Raw genomic sequence first — 17872 nt, 5'->3', positions numbered from 1 at the left:
AGCATTTTGTATACGTTAACTCATTTTGTCCTCAAAAGTTCTATGAGATAGTTACTAATGGTATCCCCAGGTGAGAAACCTAAGATTTAGAGAGGTTACGTACCTCGCTCAAGTTCACAGTTTTCATGGATTTTCAAATCCAGACATAAACGTTCTCTACATGGTCTTAAATGCTCTGAACCATTAAAGCTAAATATTGCAAATCACTTATTTACTTACTTTAAGTTTTCCTTTGTTAAAAGCACAAAGTGAGACTTGGTAAGCAGAATGTCCCATATCAATAAATACTACATTTCTTGGTTTCTCATCTAACGGGGGAAGATCTTGTTTATAAATTCCATATGCTAGTGCAACTGTGTAAGAACAAAGAATTAGGTTACTTTCAGTATAGCAGTCATGTGGAAACAGATAAATCACTTTGATACTACACACTTTAATATCAGTAGAGTAATACAAATTATTAATTTCAAATTAACTTTTCATAATTTGCTTAATTAATATTTTTAATTTTATTTTTTCTTTACTCATCTATAACTCTTGAAGATTAATGATTCTTATAGCCAATGTAAAACATGCCAAACTTTTATACTCCAAAATGAAAAGCTTACAAGAACTAGCACATAATAGTTTTTAAAAAGTAACTATTTTTTGACAGTAATTTCAAACAGCGAAGTGCTCACCTGCAGTAGTTTCATTCATCAATCTTAAACAATTTAAACCTGCAACCTGGGCTGCAGCCATCACAGATCTTCTCTCAGCATCAGTGAAAAAACTAGGAATCTGATATTTAAAAACAACAATTAAGTATATTAAATTTATGTAATATGTTTTACTTAAACATTTCATTAGCTGAAAAATATAAATTAATTACACTAAAACTTGTGTACAGCTTAAGGCAAAGAATGGTGTTCTAATGAAATAAATAAGAAGACATACTCTTCCACCCGCCCCCCGCCCCCACCCCACTGTGTAACCTGCTTCAGTGACTGCAGGTTATGGTTCAAGGTCACAGTTTGCTCTGGCATGGGGCACTATGAGAGACCCAGGGGGACAGGCATTGTTTTCTTTTTTTTAAGTTTGGCTATTCTATATTATAAAATGGTGACCTAAAGTACAAACAATTGTAAAGCAACGAATAATATGGAATAATACTGCAGGACTTCCAAAATATGTTAGTCTAAATCAGCCATGGGCAAACTACGGCCCGCGGGCCGGATCCGGCTCGTTCGGCTGTTCTATCCGGCCCGCGGAGCCGAAAGAGCAGAGGGTTCTCTTGCTCTCCCCTCCGCTCCTTTACTTTGAATTTATATTAGTTCACACAAACACTCCATCCATGCTTTTGTTCTGGCCCTCCGGTCCAGTTTAAGAACCCGCTGTGGCCCGCGAGTCACAAAGTTTGCCCACCCCTGGAATCCTTCTTATGTTGGTTTGGCCTATGAAAAAATATATTAGTTCATCTAATATACAACACAGGCTCTGTAGTTTATAATATTGTATCATGGAAATTTTGTAAGAAAGTAGGTCAGGTGCTCTCATCACACACACAAAAAATAAAAAAAAAGGTAACCATATGAGGAGGTGGATATGTTAATTTTAATTAGCTTGACAGCACTAATCATTTCACTATGATATGAAAGCATCACATTGTACAGCTTATAAAACCAACAAGTTTTATCTTTAAAAAGGCACAAGGGAATATGTTTATTATATTGACAGTGATGATGGTTTTATGGGTATATGCATATGTCAAAACTTTAGAAAGTATACATATTAAATATATCCAATTTATCATTAAAACAAAATCTCTTCTTTCTGACACAGAATATTCACACTCTCAAAGTCCCATGTGGGAGTTTTCAACCTTTGAGATACAATGTTCAAATCCCTAGAGGTGGGAAAGTCAGTGCTCCCTGGAAAGATTCTTAGGGAGAAGTGGCATTTACAGAAGCCACGAATCACATACATTAGTTGTATTTTTTAAGATTCATTGATTATCATGAATGACATTTGGGAACCTCACTCCTGAACTTTACCAAATAAGGTAATTTCTTTTTAATCTAAAAGTAAAAATGGAGCCCAAGCCAGTTTGGCTCAGTGGATAGAGCGATTGGCCTGTGGACCGAAGGGTCCTGGGTTCGATTCCATTCAATGGCATGTAACTCGGTTACAAGCTTGATCCCTGACCCTAGTCAGGGCTCATATGGGAGGCAAGCAATCGATTTGTCTCTCTCACATCGACATTTTCCTCTCTGTGTTTCTCCCTCTCCCTTCCACTCTCTATAAAATAAAATAAAAATCAATGGAAAAATATCCTCCGGTGAGGATTAACAACAAAAAAAAAGTAAAACTGGATTTAGTTTATTTACTGGATAAGGGCAGAAACAATAAAGAAAGGGAAGAAACTCATTTTAATATAACATTAATATAGGATGCTTCCCTTATTCACAGTTTTGCTTTCCACGGTGTCAAATACCCATGGTCAACCAAGTTCTGAGAATACTAAATGGAAAATACCAGAAATAAACAATTCATAAGTTTTAAATTGTATGCTCTCCTGAGTAGTGTGATGAAATCTAGTATTATCCTGCTCTGTCCTGCCTGGGTGAATCATCACTTTGTCCCGAGTATCCATGCTGTATACACTATCTGCCCAGGGGCCTACATAGTGGCCACCTCGGTTATCATATTGACTGTTGTGGTACCACAGTGCTTGTGTTCAAGTCACCCTTATTTTACTTCATAACGGCCCCAAAGTGCAAGAGTGGTGATGCTGGTAATTCGAATATGCCAAAGAGAAACTGTAAAGTGCTTCCTTTCTTTAAGTGAAAAGGTATGTATGCATACAAAAAATCATAGTACAGATATAGGGTTTGGTATTATCATGGTTTGAGGCATCCACTAGGGGTCTTGGAACTTAACCCCCATGGATAAAGAAGGACTATAGCACACTGGAAAATAGGATTCAAGAGTACTCACTACTGAAGTAAAACTTACTGATATCACACAGTCAGCTACTGGTTTCTTTAAAGCATTTTCTGAAGTCTCTTTAAGCTTAGCCAACAGCATTCCAGTAACTTGCTCAATAGCAAAAGGTCTCTCTTCTTCTAGGTACCGCACCTGAAACCAAAAGTTGAGAGATTTTTATTGAGTCATTTATTCATCCAATAAATATTCTTTGAAAATCTCCACTATACATGCTGGATATACAACAGTGAAAAAGGCAAAGTCCTTGTTCAAGGAAGTTATATTCCAAAAAGACTGTTCTAGTGCTATAATCTCTTAGTTCTGAAGTTTCAGTGCCTAACAAATTGTTACAAGCAAATTACTTGTAAAAGTGTCTTTACCTGTTACATATCCTTACCTCCCACAAAAGCAATTTTTATCATTCAATTTCCTAGCTAACAATAAAGAAGAAAAATATGGTATTTGGTTTCTTTAATTTAAATATATGTTTGTATTCCGGGAATATAAACTTACCTTAATTCCTGCACTTCCATTAGGCATTTTCTGCAGCTCATAGGGAATCCTGATCCTTTCAGTTTGCACAATAGGATCATCAAATGATCGTCCATGAAGCTTTTTGAAGCCATGAATTGTATTTCTTACATTTGTGACTATCTGTTGGCAGTAAACACTTTATCAATTACTTAATAAATGCAAAATAAACACTATGCTAATACTTGAGAACCACTAAGTCTCTTTATCCTACACATCCACGTGCAGAATTACACACATTCATTCATTTTTCTGGTTTCCTACTAATAGTAAAATTATACAATGAGAACATATGCATGTAAACTATTTCCCCCCCCCCCCAATTTTCCTCCTTTCCTAGGAAAGTTAGATATAAAATTACTGTCTTCAAAAAAGAAAGAATAAAATTTAAATATTTTTCAAATACTAAAACCTATCTACAACTTGTGTCTGGTTTTCCTCAACACTTTTGCTCTAGTACAGCGATTTTCAAGTGGTGTGCCACAAGAATTTTTAAAAAATGAAATACCTGATAATTTATTCAGGGACACTGACATCCTTTTCCCTTAGATTGTCAAATAAAAAATGACAACAGCCAACGTGACAATAGCAATCAAGTGTGAATGCCTTGTCTTGAACTATAAATATACAGGTCATATAATAGAGTTGCATCTAATTGTGTCTGATTGGTTAATTCTTGGTACTAGAACTCCTTATATACAAGTATAGTAACCAGAGTTTTTTAAAAAAATCACTTTGAAGCAATAGGGTAGGTCAGTGGTCAGCAAACCGCGGCTCATGAGCCACATGCGGCTCTTTGGCCCCTTGAGTGTGGCTCTTCCACAAAATACCACGGCCTGGGTGAGTCTATTTTGAAGAAGTGGTGTTAGAAGAAGTTTAAAAAATTTGGCTCTCAAAAGAAATTTCAATCATTGTACTGTTGATATTTGGCTCTGTTGACTAATGAGTTTGCTGACCAGTGGGGTAGGTAATCACTATTATTATTTTTGTAAATAAATCAAAATTATATCTTTTTTTGTCAGATTGGCAAAAAATATTTTTTTGGTGTCCCACAGAATTTTAGTAATTAGTTTATGTGTGCCATGAGATGAAAAAGGTTGAAATCACTACTCAAGGAAATTAGTATCTTTGATTTCTCTTATTTCTTTCCACTTTCATTTGTTTTTATTTAATGTTTTTTTATTGTCCGATCTTTCTTTTCCTCTGAATACGTAATTCTTTATGAAATTTCTCATGTACTACTATGTTGCTTCCATTGCAACGAATTGCTCCTAAGCTTGTAAATTAAAACTCTTTCCATGAAGCATGGTGCTACGTTAAAGTGCTAATTAGTAAATGGCTTGTACTTTGATGAAGCAATTTTTTCTTTAACTAGAAGATGTAGTTCTAACAATAGAATATTACTGAGATCCATTTGTGTCCTCTTAGTGACCTTTAAAAGCCAAATAGATGTTGATCTTCAATTATGAGATGAAAACTGCAGGAATCTTGAATTACCGTGTTGGTCTTTAGCTCTTTAGGAGAAATAACTTCCTTTAGAGACTGTGATACCTATGACACACTTAGGAGATTAGCCAGAATATGAGATGTAAATTTTAGTGAAGGGGACATTTTGGAACCAATCCAACATTTATGTACAAACTAGAGGCCCCGTACACAGATTGGTGCACCGGTGGGGTCCTTGGCCTGGCCTGCGCCCTCTCACAATCCGGGACCCCTTGGGGGATGTTGGACTGCCAGTTTCGACCTGATCACCACAGGCCAGGCTGAAGGACCCCACCAGTGCACAAATCCATGCACTGGGCCTCCAGTATGCATATAAGATTTTTGGTTAATCTCTTCCCACCCTTCCTCCTCCCCGCTTCCCTCTGAGATTCATCAGTCTGTTCCATGTTTCCATGCCTGTGCATTGAGCGTCTGCCCCCTGGTGGTCAGTGAGCGTCATAGCTACTGGTCAAGCAGTCGAATGGCTGGACGGTCGCTTAGGCTTTTATACATATAGATGAAAGTAGAAGATACAAGCATATTCATATCTAGACCAATTATAAGACAAACTTGATAAAAATTATAAGCAAAATTCCTGGATAAATGAGCAATTATTCCTACAAAGTCATGAAGAAAAAGCCCCATTAAACAAAGTTAGCTTATAATGAAGAAAAGAAGACCCAGGTATATATTAAAATTTAAAAAGTAATTATTAAGGGCTTTTAGTTCAGGGCAAAAACAAAGTCCATGGACAATGAACCTGTAGCCTGGAATATTAAAAGTGAATTCCTACCGTAAGTATTTCAGAAGCCTAGAAATATGAAGACTTAAACAGATTCCATGTCAAGTACTGGTAGCCACATTGGGTTCCTCTGGAAATTAGTTCCTCCATTCTTCCTACCTTCTTTTACCAAGACATCACTCACTTGTTGTTGAAGTGTATATTCTAGATAGGATATCCCATAGAAAATGACTACCCAGTGAAAAACTGATGCTATATGATGGAACATCCTAACTTCACAACTAAAGATTTTTAATAAATAAAATTTAAAAATATTTTATAAACCAAAGCAAAATATATATAATAAAATACAAAGGTTTAGTATTATATTTTCCCTACTCTTAGTTTTCACTCTTAATTTACATAAAATGGGAGCTTAGTTACCAAGATTCAGTTAATTGTTTCTATAAATCAAAACATCTACATTAACAATTTACCTGGCTCTTAGCTGCATTTCCAATGGCTCTAGTTCTTGATCCCAAAGATATACAGGCCCTAAAAGGGGAAAAACACAATGTTGTTTTCCATGGCATTTTTATATCAATGTGCTACTATTCTGCTTCACCTTATATAAAAATAAATTAAGAGGATTAATGTAATCATGTACTATTTTAAAAAGAGGTTATCTAAAATCAGAATTTTACATATTTTTAAACTTTCGTAAGAAATGGAAAAGTGGTTAGAATAAATGTTATACTTTTAAAAAATGTTCTATTGGTGGCAATATTACGTTGGTTTCTAAAATTGTTTTTCAAATTCTATTGGTTTATGACCTACTAATAAAATTAACTGGATTCACCCTGGTTGGTGTTACTCAGTGGTTCCAGCATGAGCCCTGGCCCTAAGGGTCGCGGGTTTGATTCCTGGTCAAGGGCACGTACATGGGCTTCAGGTTCAATTCCCAGCCCCAACTGGGGAGTGCAGGAGGCAACCAATCAATATGACTCTTTCACAATGATGTTTCTCTCACTCTCTCCCTTCCTTCCACTCTCTCTAAAAATCAATGGAAAAAATATACTGTATTCAGTAAGGACAGGCTGCTTGGATCTAAATCCTGGCTCTGCTACATAACAAGTAAATAACCTTGTGGAAATCACCTAACCATTATTTCCTCAGTTTCTCATCTGGAAGATAGTAATGGTAACATCTGCTCATAGAACTGTATTAAATAAGTGAATATAGGTAAATGCTTTGAACAATACAATTACTGTTTTTATTTCTGATTTATACATAATTCTGCTTATAAATGCAAGTATAGAGTAACATTATTATCAACTAGAGGCCAGTTGCATGAAATTCGGGGAGGGAGGGAGGGGGGGTGTCCCTCAGCCCAGCCTGCACCCTCTCCAATCTGGGACCCCTCAAGGGATGTCCTACTGCCCGTTTGGGATTGGGCCTAAACAGGCAGTCGGACATCCCTCTCACAATCCAGGACTGCTGGCTCCCAACTACTCGCCTGCCTGCCTGCCTGATTGCCCCTAACCACTTCTGCCTGCCAGCCTGATCACTCCCTAACCACTCCCCTGCCAGCCTTATCGATGCCTAACTGCTCCCCTGCCGGCCCCATTGCCCCTAACTGCCCTCCCCTGCAGGCCTGGTCACCCCTAACTGCCCTCCCCTGCAGGCCTGCTCACCCCTAACTGCCCTCCCCTGCAGGCCTGGTCCCCCTCAACTGCCCTCCCTTGTAGGCCTGGTCCCTCCCAACTGCCCTCCCCTGCTGGCCTGATCGCCCACAACTGCCCTCCCCTGCTGGCCATCTTGTGGCGACCATCTTGTGTCCACCTGGGGGCAGCCATCTTGTGTGTTGGAGTGATGGTCAATTTGCATATTACCTCTTTATTATATAGGATAATGTAATGACTCAAGAAAGTATTTTCATGATTTCCATTGTAACTAAGGTAACTATTTAATTAACAAATAGTTACAGGCATTGTGTGCATACTAGCTACAATCACTCTCTTTGGATAATGTATAGTCTATTGAAAAAAATCAGAATATGATTATGAATGACAGTAGAAAAAAAAAAGAGACTAATCACATCTAGATAATAAGGTTTAGAAAAAGCTAGTAGTAAAGGTGATTTCTGAATAAAGGCTTAAAAGAAGAGAAAGCATTTTAATATGTTTTGCTGAGGACATTTCCAGTATATAGTATATGTCTATTCTCAATATGATACCCAGAGAAATTCTCCTAAAGACTAAGGTCATGAAAGTTCTCTGCTTACAACCCTTCCTCTGGCATCACCACACTGTTGTCTTTGTCTATGGGTTACGTGTGTAAGTTCTTTGGCCAATCTCTTCACCTTCTTTATTCCAGTCCCCCTCTCCCCTTCTCTCTGACAGCTGTCAGTCTGTTCCATGTATCCATGCCTCTGTTACTCTTTTGTTGGTCAGTTTATTTTGTTCATTAGATTCCACATATAAGTGAGATCATATGGTATTTGTCTTTCATTGACTAGCTTATTTCACTTAGCATAGTAAACTCCTGAATAATTTTTAACTTTTCAATACTTCACTACCATTACTTGAATGTACAGAAAATCTCATTCGTAGGTTGATTTCTCAAGAGTTTAAATTCTTTTGGAACACTAGATCCAAATAGGATTGATTCAACAACTATCACTTATTAAGTGCTAGATTCTTTGAAATATACTTCATACATATATTACTTCACAAAGAAAGCTAAACAACTAAAATATAGCTAAAGGTCTTCAAACTCCTTTCTTTGTTCAATTTTCTGTCAAAAATATTCCAGAACACAACTACTAAATAAGTATCTGCCAAGGATTTTCAGAAAAATCTAAATAAATACCCATTCAACTCTCAAAACTTTTACCTAACTTTAATAATAACAAGTGAAATGGACACTTTATATTACATATTAGGCATATATAAGTTTTTATAGGAAAGGATATTCAATTATTTAAAGAAATGTATAACATAAAATCCACATATATTACACTTTAATAGATTATTTCAACTACTATTTAGAAATTCCATTTTGTACCTAAAAAAAAAAGGGGGGGAGTGTTTAAAATGCAGCTTAAATCCATAATGTTCAATCTAACATTGTCACTATATTGGCTGTCACAGATTCTCAGAGAATGCCACAGAACTCTAAACAAACAAACAGAACTTCTAAATGTCCTATGGCACTTTTAGAAGAGAAGGGGCACAAAAATCAAATAACAGTATATTACTTTAAGAAAGTTATATTTCCCCTTAAAATTTAAGATTAACTTTCTCTCTCTCTTATAGAGTCTATTTTTATAAGGCCATGCTTGATTAGGATGGAGGAAACACATACTGCCAGCAGACTATGAGACTTCTCACTTAGAAGGTCAGCACTCTAAATTTCTTTGCTTCTTTGTCAATCTCAACTAAGGATTCAAAATGCCCTGATTTACCACTTACACTTTTAATATAGCCCTATTTTTAAAATTCTGACCTTCCCTTGCCAGTTTCTATAAGATCACAATTACTATTTGTAGCTTCATCTGCTATCATTGAGTAGACTCTAAGAAATACAATAGCTCAATTAATAATGATATAAGAGGTCAATCAACTGTTTTAAATTAAGTGGTTAGCTCCTTACACTGCCAATTTCAACTATGATTGCCAGCATGTCCATAAAGCAACTTTGGCACTATTGACACTTAGGGCCAGACAATTCTTTGTTGGCAGAGTGGGGGTATTCTGTGCACTGTAGGATTTTAAAAGCATCCCTGGACTCTACTTGCTGGATGCCAGTAGCATTAACCCCTCTCTACCTCCAGTGTATCAGTGAAAAATATCTTCAGATATTGTCAGATGTGCCCTAGGTGGGGGGAAAATCTCTTCCAGTTGACCTACTGGATCATTTTTCAAATATTGTCCTGTGGAATATTATTGCTTAGACATTCAAGTAAGTTGGGAAAAACATTCTTGGAGTGTTTCAATGGCAATAAGTAAATTAAGGGATCTGAGAAGTTATGCTGTAAAAACAACACAAAAACATCTGGTTATTATTTCCCAAACGTAACTATCTATAAAAATGTTGCCCTAGGAGGAGGTGAGGGAGGAATGTTCTCAAAGGACTTATTATTACCACTAGAGGCCCGGTGCATGAAATTCGTGCATGGGGTGTGTGTGTGTTTATCCCTCAGCCCAGCCTGCACCCTCTCCAATCTGGGACCACCAGGATCAGGCCTAAACGGGCAGTCGGACATCCCTCTCACAAATCAGGACTGCTGGCTCCCAACCGCTCGCCTGCCTGATTGCCCCTAACTGCCCTCCCCTGCAGGCCTGGTTCCCCCCAACTGCCCTCCCCTGCAGGCCTGGGTCCCCCCCAACTGTCCTCTCCTGCAGGCCTGGTCGCCCCCAACTGCCCTTCTCTGCAGGCCCGGTTACCCCTAACTGCCCTCCCCTGCAGGCCTGGTCACCCCTAACTGCCCTCCCTTGCAGGCCTGGTCCCTCCCAACTGCCTTCCCCTGCTGGCCTGATCGCCCACAACTGCCCTCCCCTGGTGGCCATCTTGTGTCCACATGGGGGTGGCCATCTTTGACCACATGGGGGAGGCCATCTTGTATGTTGGAGTGATGGTCAATTTGCATATTACCTCTTTATTATATAGGAGGATTTGCTTTCTTAGAAAAATAAGACTTCTTTTAGGCCTTATATTTAGTAATAATAAAAACGTTCCAATCTTTCAGTATGGACAATGTATACAACATTTTAACATATAAAAATAATAAAATTTTACTTAAGCCTGGTAGGTGTTGAGCTGACCTATGAACCAGGAGGTCATGGTTCGAGTCCAGGTAGGGGAACAAGCCCAGGTTGTGGGCTAATCCCCAGTAGGGGGCATGTAGGAGGCAGTGGATTGGTGATTCTTTCTCATCATTGATGTTTCTCTCTCTCTCTCCCTCTTCCTTCCTCTCTGAAATCAATAAAAATATATTAAATTAAAAATATTTAAGAGTTTCCAAATGCTTTTAGTAAGCATAATTCATAAATAAATTAGTTCATAACTTGAAACCATTAACAGAAATCATAAACATTTACATAATTAGAGACAATGTTTTAAAAGTTGATTAGATGCATTAAATTAGACATATTATTTAACTATTAGTTTAGATTATTAGAGATATCTTACTTAAAATCTACCAGTTCAAAAACAAGTAACAGTACATAATAAATTGAAAGTTCTAGACCACTTTGCAAATTACTACTTGCCACCAACTTTTGTAAATAAAGTTTTATCAAAACATGGTCATGTTCATTAATTTATACAGCAGTGACCAACCACATACCAACAAAGACTACCAATGGTATTTTAAATATCTTAAACTCATATATTATGTAATTTGTATTTATCATTCCTGGCCTTCTAGAAACCTTTTAGAATTTCTCACCCACAAATTCAAGGCAATGAGTGAAGATTTATTTTGTTTTGTTGTAGATAATATTCATACTAAAAGATGAACAGGTGGCTCAGTTAGTTGGAACTGTCATCCCATATACCTAAAAGTTTTGAGTTTGATCCCTAGTCAGGGCATTTACGGGAAGCAACTGATCAATGTTTCTCTCTCTTTTCTTTTCTTTTTTCTTTTCTCTCTCTCTCTCTGCCTTTCTCTCTTTCTTTCTTAGTCTCTCCCCTCCCTCTCTCTCCCTTCCTCTCTATTTTTCAAATCAATAAAACCATACCCTCGGGTGAGGATAAAAATAATCATAAAATAAAATATTTTTATAGTTCTAGCTTTGGCATGCTAAAGTGTGAGATGTCTGCCCTTCCACCCATCTCAGCACAATTTGAGTTTTAAAAAAGTGAAGGTGTTCATTGAATTTTTGTTTGTCAACAGAAAAATAATATTTTGAATTTTCCACTAACAGCAGTGTATCTATACTTTATGACCATTAAAAAGGTAAATTAAGAGCCATATGTACAAGTTTGAGATGTCCACAATATATTTTTTAAAAAGCAATTGCAAAATGTGTATTATGTAATTCTATTTGATTAAGAAACATATAGAAAAACATCCCAGTTATGTACATACGCTCACATACTTGCATAAAACTAGGAACATACACACTGAAGTTTAAGAGGTGGTTGTAAAGGACAAAGGGGAAGATTTACTTTGTGTAATTCCTCAGCACTTTATGTTTTACTTTTATTTTTTAAATATATTTTTATTGATTTCCGAGAGGAAGGGAGAGGGAGAGAGACCTGCATACCCCACACTGGGGATGGAACCCGCAACCCGGGCATGTGCCCTGACCAGGAATTGAACCGTTGATGCTCAACCACTGAGGCATGCCTTCCGGGCTCAGCATTTTAAATCAACATTGGCATAAGCTCATAGTAAAATATACAAACAAAAGCAATTCATATAATACAAAGAATATTTAATAAAAAACGTAAAGGCCTCCTCTTCCCCCCAAAATGCATCACCATAAAGTTCTTCTATCCAACTATAGTCACTGTTAATCTGTTTAGTTTGGTTTCCTTTTTTTACTTAAAAAAAAAAAAATCCTCACCAGGACTAGTTTGGCATTTTTTATGTATAAAAAATTGTAATACCCCAAAGTAAGTGATTTCTATTTTTGTGCATTGAAGAGGACATCCCAAATATATGAGATGTAGTGTATAAATAATATTTTCCCATATTGTCAGGTTATTCATGCACTGATAAAGAAATAGGGAAAAATAATGGAGACAGAAAGTCAGGGCACTGAATAATAAGTCTGACCACACAAAATTTTGATAAAACAATACACCTAACAAAAATACCTTGAATAGTTGCATTCAAAAAATCTATTTTCCTTATTGTAAATATGTTCATTCATAAGAATCAAAACATTACAGACTATGTATTAAAAGCACACCCTCCCTAATTCTACTTCCAAGAAACAGCCATTGTTAATAGTTTATACTAGTAGTCTTCCACACTACTTTCCTTTATGTTTATACTAACATATTTTGTTATTATGTTTTTATGAATTTTTAAACAAACTAAATTTTTATATATTAAAATAACTAAAAAGTATACTAAAACATTTTAAAACAAGATATTTCTTAGAAACTAGCCAAAAATAGATGAGTTTGTTATTAGAACAAAGATGTTTCTCTGTACAGTAACTGCTCAGGTAATTTATCTCTGATCGTTACATCCCCAGTAACCTAGTCTGTATATACCCTCCTTATGTGAATGGATAATGGAAGCACATTGGGGTTCTGGAATCCAAGTGGCCTGAACTGAATCTTTTATTGCTTACTAGTTCTTGGCCAAGATACTTAACTCTGCTTTAGGTTTCTTATGGAAAAAGATAGCTAGTAATACCAAACTAATAGAAATAGTGAGGTATGTATGATAGTGCAAGCACTATTATCAACATGGCAGAATGTTTTAGTTGACCACATGCTTTAATCTGATATTGAATGAGGATCTTTGGCTGCAGTTTCTTTTCCTACATTTGAAACTAATTACTCTGATATAATTAAGCCTGGAATGGAAATTCCAATCCCCATCTGTATACTTAATTGAACAGTACAAACATATCTAAGGCCTTTCAAATGTACACACATTAATTCTATTTCTAGAAATTTATTTGAAGGAATTAAAAGTAAAAAATTTAGTTATAGCCTGGCCAGTGTGGCTCTGTGGTTGAGCATTAGCCCATGAACCAGGAGATCATGGTCTGATTCCCATTAAGGGCATATACCTAGGTTGCAGGCTCGATCCCCACTAGGGTGAATGGGTCAGGCAGCTGATAGATGTTTCTATCTATCCTTCTCCCTTCCTCTCTCTAAAATAGAAGGATCTTAGCTTAGTATCTGCCACATAAAAATTCCAGTAGGGATTAGCTACTTAAAAAAATTTTAGTTACAAAGATAGTTATTGCCACACCTACACTAATAAAAGAGAAACATGTAAATTGACCATCACTCCACTACGCCCACCAGCCAATCAGAGCGAGTATGCAAATTAACCCAACTAAGATGGCAGCCGTCACGGAGCTAGAGCAAGCAGGAGGCTTGGGTTGCCCCCGGTGATGGAGGAAGCCAAGCTTCCTGCCTGCCCTGGCCTGCCCTGGCCTCCGCTCAAGGCAACAAAGTTTCAATTATAGAAGATAAAATAAATCCCAGATACCTGCTTCCAGCCAGCCCTGGCATATACTTGGGTCACCAGGGGGTGTGGCCGGCCTGCAAACCACCACAGGCTCCTTGCCCAGGCTGCCTCACGCCCCAAGGGAACCCCCACCCTGATCTGGGACACCCTTCAGGGCAAACTAGCCGGCCCCCACCCGTGCACCAGGCCTCTAGCCTATTTAATAAAAGAGCAATATGCAAATTGACTGTCACTCCAACACACAAGATGGCTGCCCCCATGTGGACACAAGATGGCGCCACAAGATGGCCAGCAGGGGAGGGCAGTTGGGAGGGACCAGGCCTGCAAGGGAGGGCAGTTGGGGGTGATCAAGCCTGCAGGGGAGGGCAGTTAGGGGTGACCAGGCCAGCAGAGGAGGGAAGTTGGGGGTGACCAGGCCTTCAGGGAAGGGCAGTTGGGGGGACCCAGGCCTGCAGGGGAGAGCAGTTGTGGGGGACCAGGCCTGCAGGGGAGGGCAGTTTGGGGCAAACAGGCTGGCAGGGGAGCAGTTAGGCATCAATCAGGCTGGCAGGGGAGTGGTTAGGGGTGATCAGGCTGGCAGGCAGAAGCGGTTAAGGGCAATCAGGAAGGAAGCCAGGCAGACGAGCAGTTGGGAGCCAGCAGTCCTGGATTGTGAGAGGGATGTCCAACTGCCCGTTTAGGTTTAATCCTACTGGTATCGGGCCTAAACGGGCAGTCAGACATCCTCGAGGGGTCCCAGATTGGAGAGGGTGCAGGCTGGGCTGAGGGACACACCCTCCCCCATGCACAGATTTCATGCACTGGGCCTCTAGTTGTTTATAAAAATATATATAAACAATCTGAATGTCCAATAAGGGATAGATTAAATTAAGGAAATGATAAAAATGCTAAAATTAGTATAAAGATATGTTTTAGATAGAATGAGGTTACCAAACAATATAAAGTAGTATAATCTATTCTTAAACCACACAGGGAAAACCATTCAAGTTTTATTTCTGGGTGGAATAATTATAATTATTAATTTCATCTTTTAATGTGTCTGTATTTCTACAATGAGCAGGTACTGCTTGTATAATTATTCTTTTAAGAAAATTTTCAGAAAAATTAAGCTAATTTCAATTTATGCCTGTTAATTTCTTTCTCCCTCTACAATTTATGCACGACATGAGAGGCTAGTACAAGCACTCCCAACTTTACAGAGGTGAAGTCTGAAGAATTAACATGTTAAATTACCTGGCCTCAGTCCCTTAATTGTAGGCCAAAATTAAGCAATTATTTGTTTCATTAAACTCTCCTTGGTTTACACACAGTATTCTCTCATTTATACATAATCATGTACGTTAAAGAATCAAACAAATGTGAAAATTATATGGATGCTGAACCAACGGAATTGAGCATTTCTTTCCTCTTTTCCATAGAATCCTTTCATAATATATTTATATCTTAGAAATATCTGTGTCATGTTAGCTTGACAACTAGAACATGGAAAACATTTTTAAATGCAAAAAAAAAAAGAGTTTTAACAGTACTATGAAGATTAACTGACCTAAGCTCATATTTGAGTATATAAATACCCCAAATTTCAATAGAAATATAATGCATATCTGGAAAAGGTTATATAAAACCTTCTAGAATATTCTTGAAAGAAACCAAAGCAGACTGCTTCAAGTAAGCTACTCCTGGACATCTTGACATATTTAAAAATTATTCATAGAATTGCAGTAATTTAATCATTTAAAGTCTTAGCTTAACACTGATGTTGGTTAAGATTAGTCTTATATTATATTTTGGATCATTCGTAAAGGTCAAATTAACATGTTTAGTTACTTGTCTATAGAAGTAAGACATGGAAACTTGGTTTCCTCATAAAAATACCAGTAACAAGAGCCTACAACACGAAGCCAATTTTTCATATCCCTGACTTAATTATATTTTTTGCCAACAAACTTCCCAGACCAGAGAAACAATGGAACTTGTTTCCATGACATAATGCCACTTCTTTCATCAAGTGTTCGCAACACAATCACTCCTCAAGCATGTTTATACAGGACAGCCGCCCCCAACTCTCACAACAATTCATTCTGTAGAGCTCTGGATAGAGCCTAACGCCATCATTTCCCATTAAAGGATGTACATTACCCATACAAGAGGCCAAAGACTCCCATCCCCAATTCTCTCCTATTAATACTTGTTAATACACACGCCCTGGAAACCGGGCCATTACCTGGAATTCTCAGGGACACTGGGGTAAAACCCTGCACACCTCAAATGGTTTTAAAAAAAAAAGAAAAGAAAGAAAAGAAAAGAAAGGGGGTTTTGAAAAAGCTTTCTGGGCCAGATGACCCTATAACTCATCTTCTGATGTATGCAGTCTAAGCTCTCATTTCTTACTTTTCTGCGAGAAAGCTGTCACGCAGAGAGAGACGGGGAATGAATGCAGGAGAGAAGGGCAGAATGAATGCAGAATTCTTCACTCGGCTGGCAGGGGATGGGGGGGTGGGGGGGTAGGGGGGTGGCGCCCGGGGCCGAGAATTTCCCGCAAGCCCCACTAGAAAGAAGTAATGGGAGATCTCTCTCTAATGTTCAGGGCGTCGAGGGGGTCCCCACCCCACCCCTTGCCGCAAACTAAAGCAGGGCCGCTAGGGAACGAGGCGGGGGGCGCGGGTACAGAAAGTAGAGATGCGCAAACTGCAGGAGTTAAGTCCCTGGTGCTTTGCGGAGCGGCTGCCCGACGCCCACCTGGCTCTCGGAGCTGCACCTGTCACCCCAGGGTTCGGGCGCATCCCGAGAGTCATCCGGCGAGACCTAACGCCAGGGCCGTGATTAGGACCGGACATGGCACTTACGGGGTACACCTGTCGCTGTACTCATTGGCGATGGTCTCGATGCCGCCGCTCCTCGCTACAGCGATGTAGCAGTTGAGAAAGCCGAGGTCAATGCCAACCACAGACATCCCGCCGCCGAGTCGTCGGGATGCTGGTGCCGAAAGCTCCTGGGTGGGGACCGCGTCCTCTGTTGGGCTGTTGCTCCTGGGATTGCGACTCCTATGAGAAGCAAAGAAGAGGTGACCCGGAGTCGCTACGCTCTAAGTCGAGGGCAGCGCGTCGGGCAACCGCGCAGAGGGAGAGGTCGCCGCACCGCCGCCTCCGCCGCCTGGGTTTCTCCACTGCGGGTCGGCGTCTCCAACCGGCAGTTACCGAGCTCTGAGCCTGCGCGCTCGGCCTCCGGGGAGACGCGCGAGCCGCTGCTTCGGCCGCTTTCGTCAGCGCTCGGGCAACGGCCGCTCGTGGAGCTGCGGGTTCGAGAAGGATCTGGAAAATGGAGGAGGCTGAGCCAGCCGGGGGATGGGAGGGCCGGGAAGGCGGAGCCGGAGGATCGGGGAGGAGGAAGGAAACGGCGCTGGCTCGCTCGCCCTCGCGCGGCGGCCGGGAGCACTGCGGCTGGCTCGGGGAGCGGCGCCCCCGCCCCGCGGCTTCCGAGGCAGCCCTGGCTGTTGTTGGCAACCGGGGCCACGCCTGGCACAGCGGCGGGATGCCACCGAGACCGGCTCCCAGCCTTGCAGGGGCCAACCGCAGCCCAGCACCTCGCCGTCCCGACGGGCCCACGTGCCGTTCGCCGCGCTCGGCTCTGTGAGGTCGAGCCCATTGTGCAGCGCGGCCGCCTCGCCCAGGGGAGCCGCTACGCGGGGAAAGCGGCCTTTTCACTTCAGTGCCTTGTGTGAAAGGTGACTGGACAGATCTTGTGTGTGTGTGTGTGTGTGTGTGTGTGTGTGTGTGTGTGTGTGTGTGTGTGGTGTGGGAGGTGTGGGGGGTGTGGGGTGTGTGGGGTGTGTGTTTCTCCTTGCCAGGGCTTGAAATACCCAAAACCAAACGGTCAAGAAACCAGCACACTGACAGCTTTCCCTCCATGGAACTTCCTTCGCCCCATTCTAAAGATGCAGTCCCCTCCACTAACCCTTGCCGCCGAAAACCGATTTTTCAGGAAATGACCTTCTGTGTGTCTGC

General features: G+C 40.0%; 1 protein-coding gene across 1 annotated transcript in view; it reads right to left on the bottom strand.

Moving 5' to 3' along the window:
- HSPA4L (heat shock protein family A (Hsp70) member 4 like) overlaps positions 1 to 17225 on the bottom strand; it is a 59366-nt gene extending 42141 nt beyond the window's left edge. Inside the window, exons 1-7 of the mRNA XM_080672109.1 lie at positions 17007 to 17225; positions 16715 to 16912; positions 6199 to 6256; positions 3478 to 3618; positions 2995 to 3117; positions 681 to 780; positions 220 to 353 (exon numbers count right to left, since the gene is read on the bottom strand). Coding sequence (XP_080528235.1) covers positions 220 to 353; positions 681 to 780; positions 2995 to 3117; positions 3478 to 3618; positions 6199 to 6256; positions 16715 to 16821 — 663 coding nt within the window. The 5' untranslated portion in view covers positions 16822 to 16912; positions 17007 to 17225. The remainder of the gene's footprint in view (positions 1 to 219; positions 354 to 680; positions 781 to 2994; positions 3118 to 3477; positions 3619 to 6198; positions 6257 to 16714; positions 16913 to 17006) is intronic.
- Between the last annotated feature and the right edge of the window lie 647 nt (positions 17226 to 17872).

This window comes from Plecotus auritus (assembly GCF_963455305.1).
Source record: "Plecotus auritus genome assembly, chromosome: 6".
Lineage (NCBI taxonomy): Eukaryota > Metazoa > Chordata > Mammalia > Chiroptera > Vespertilionidae > Plecotus > Plecotus auritus.
Note: the sequence above shows the minus strand (reverse complement) of the source record. Positions and strands in the feature narration are given on the sequence as shown.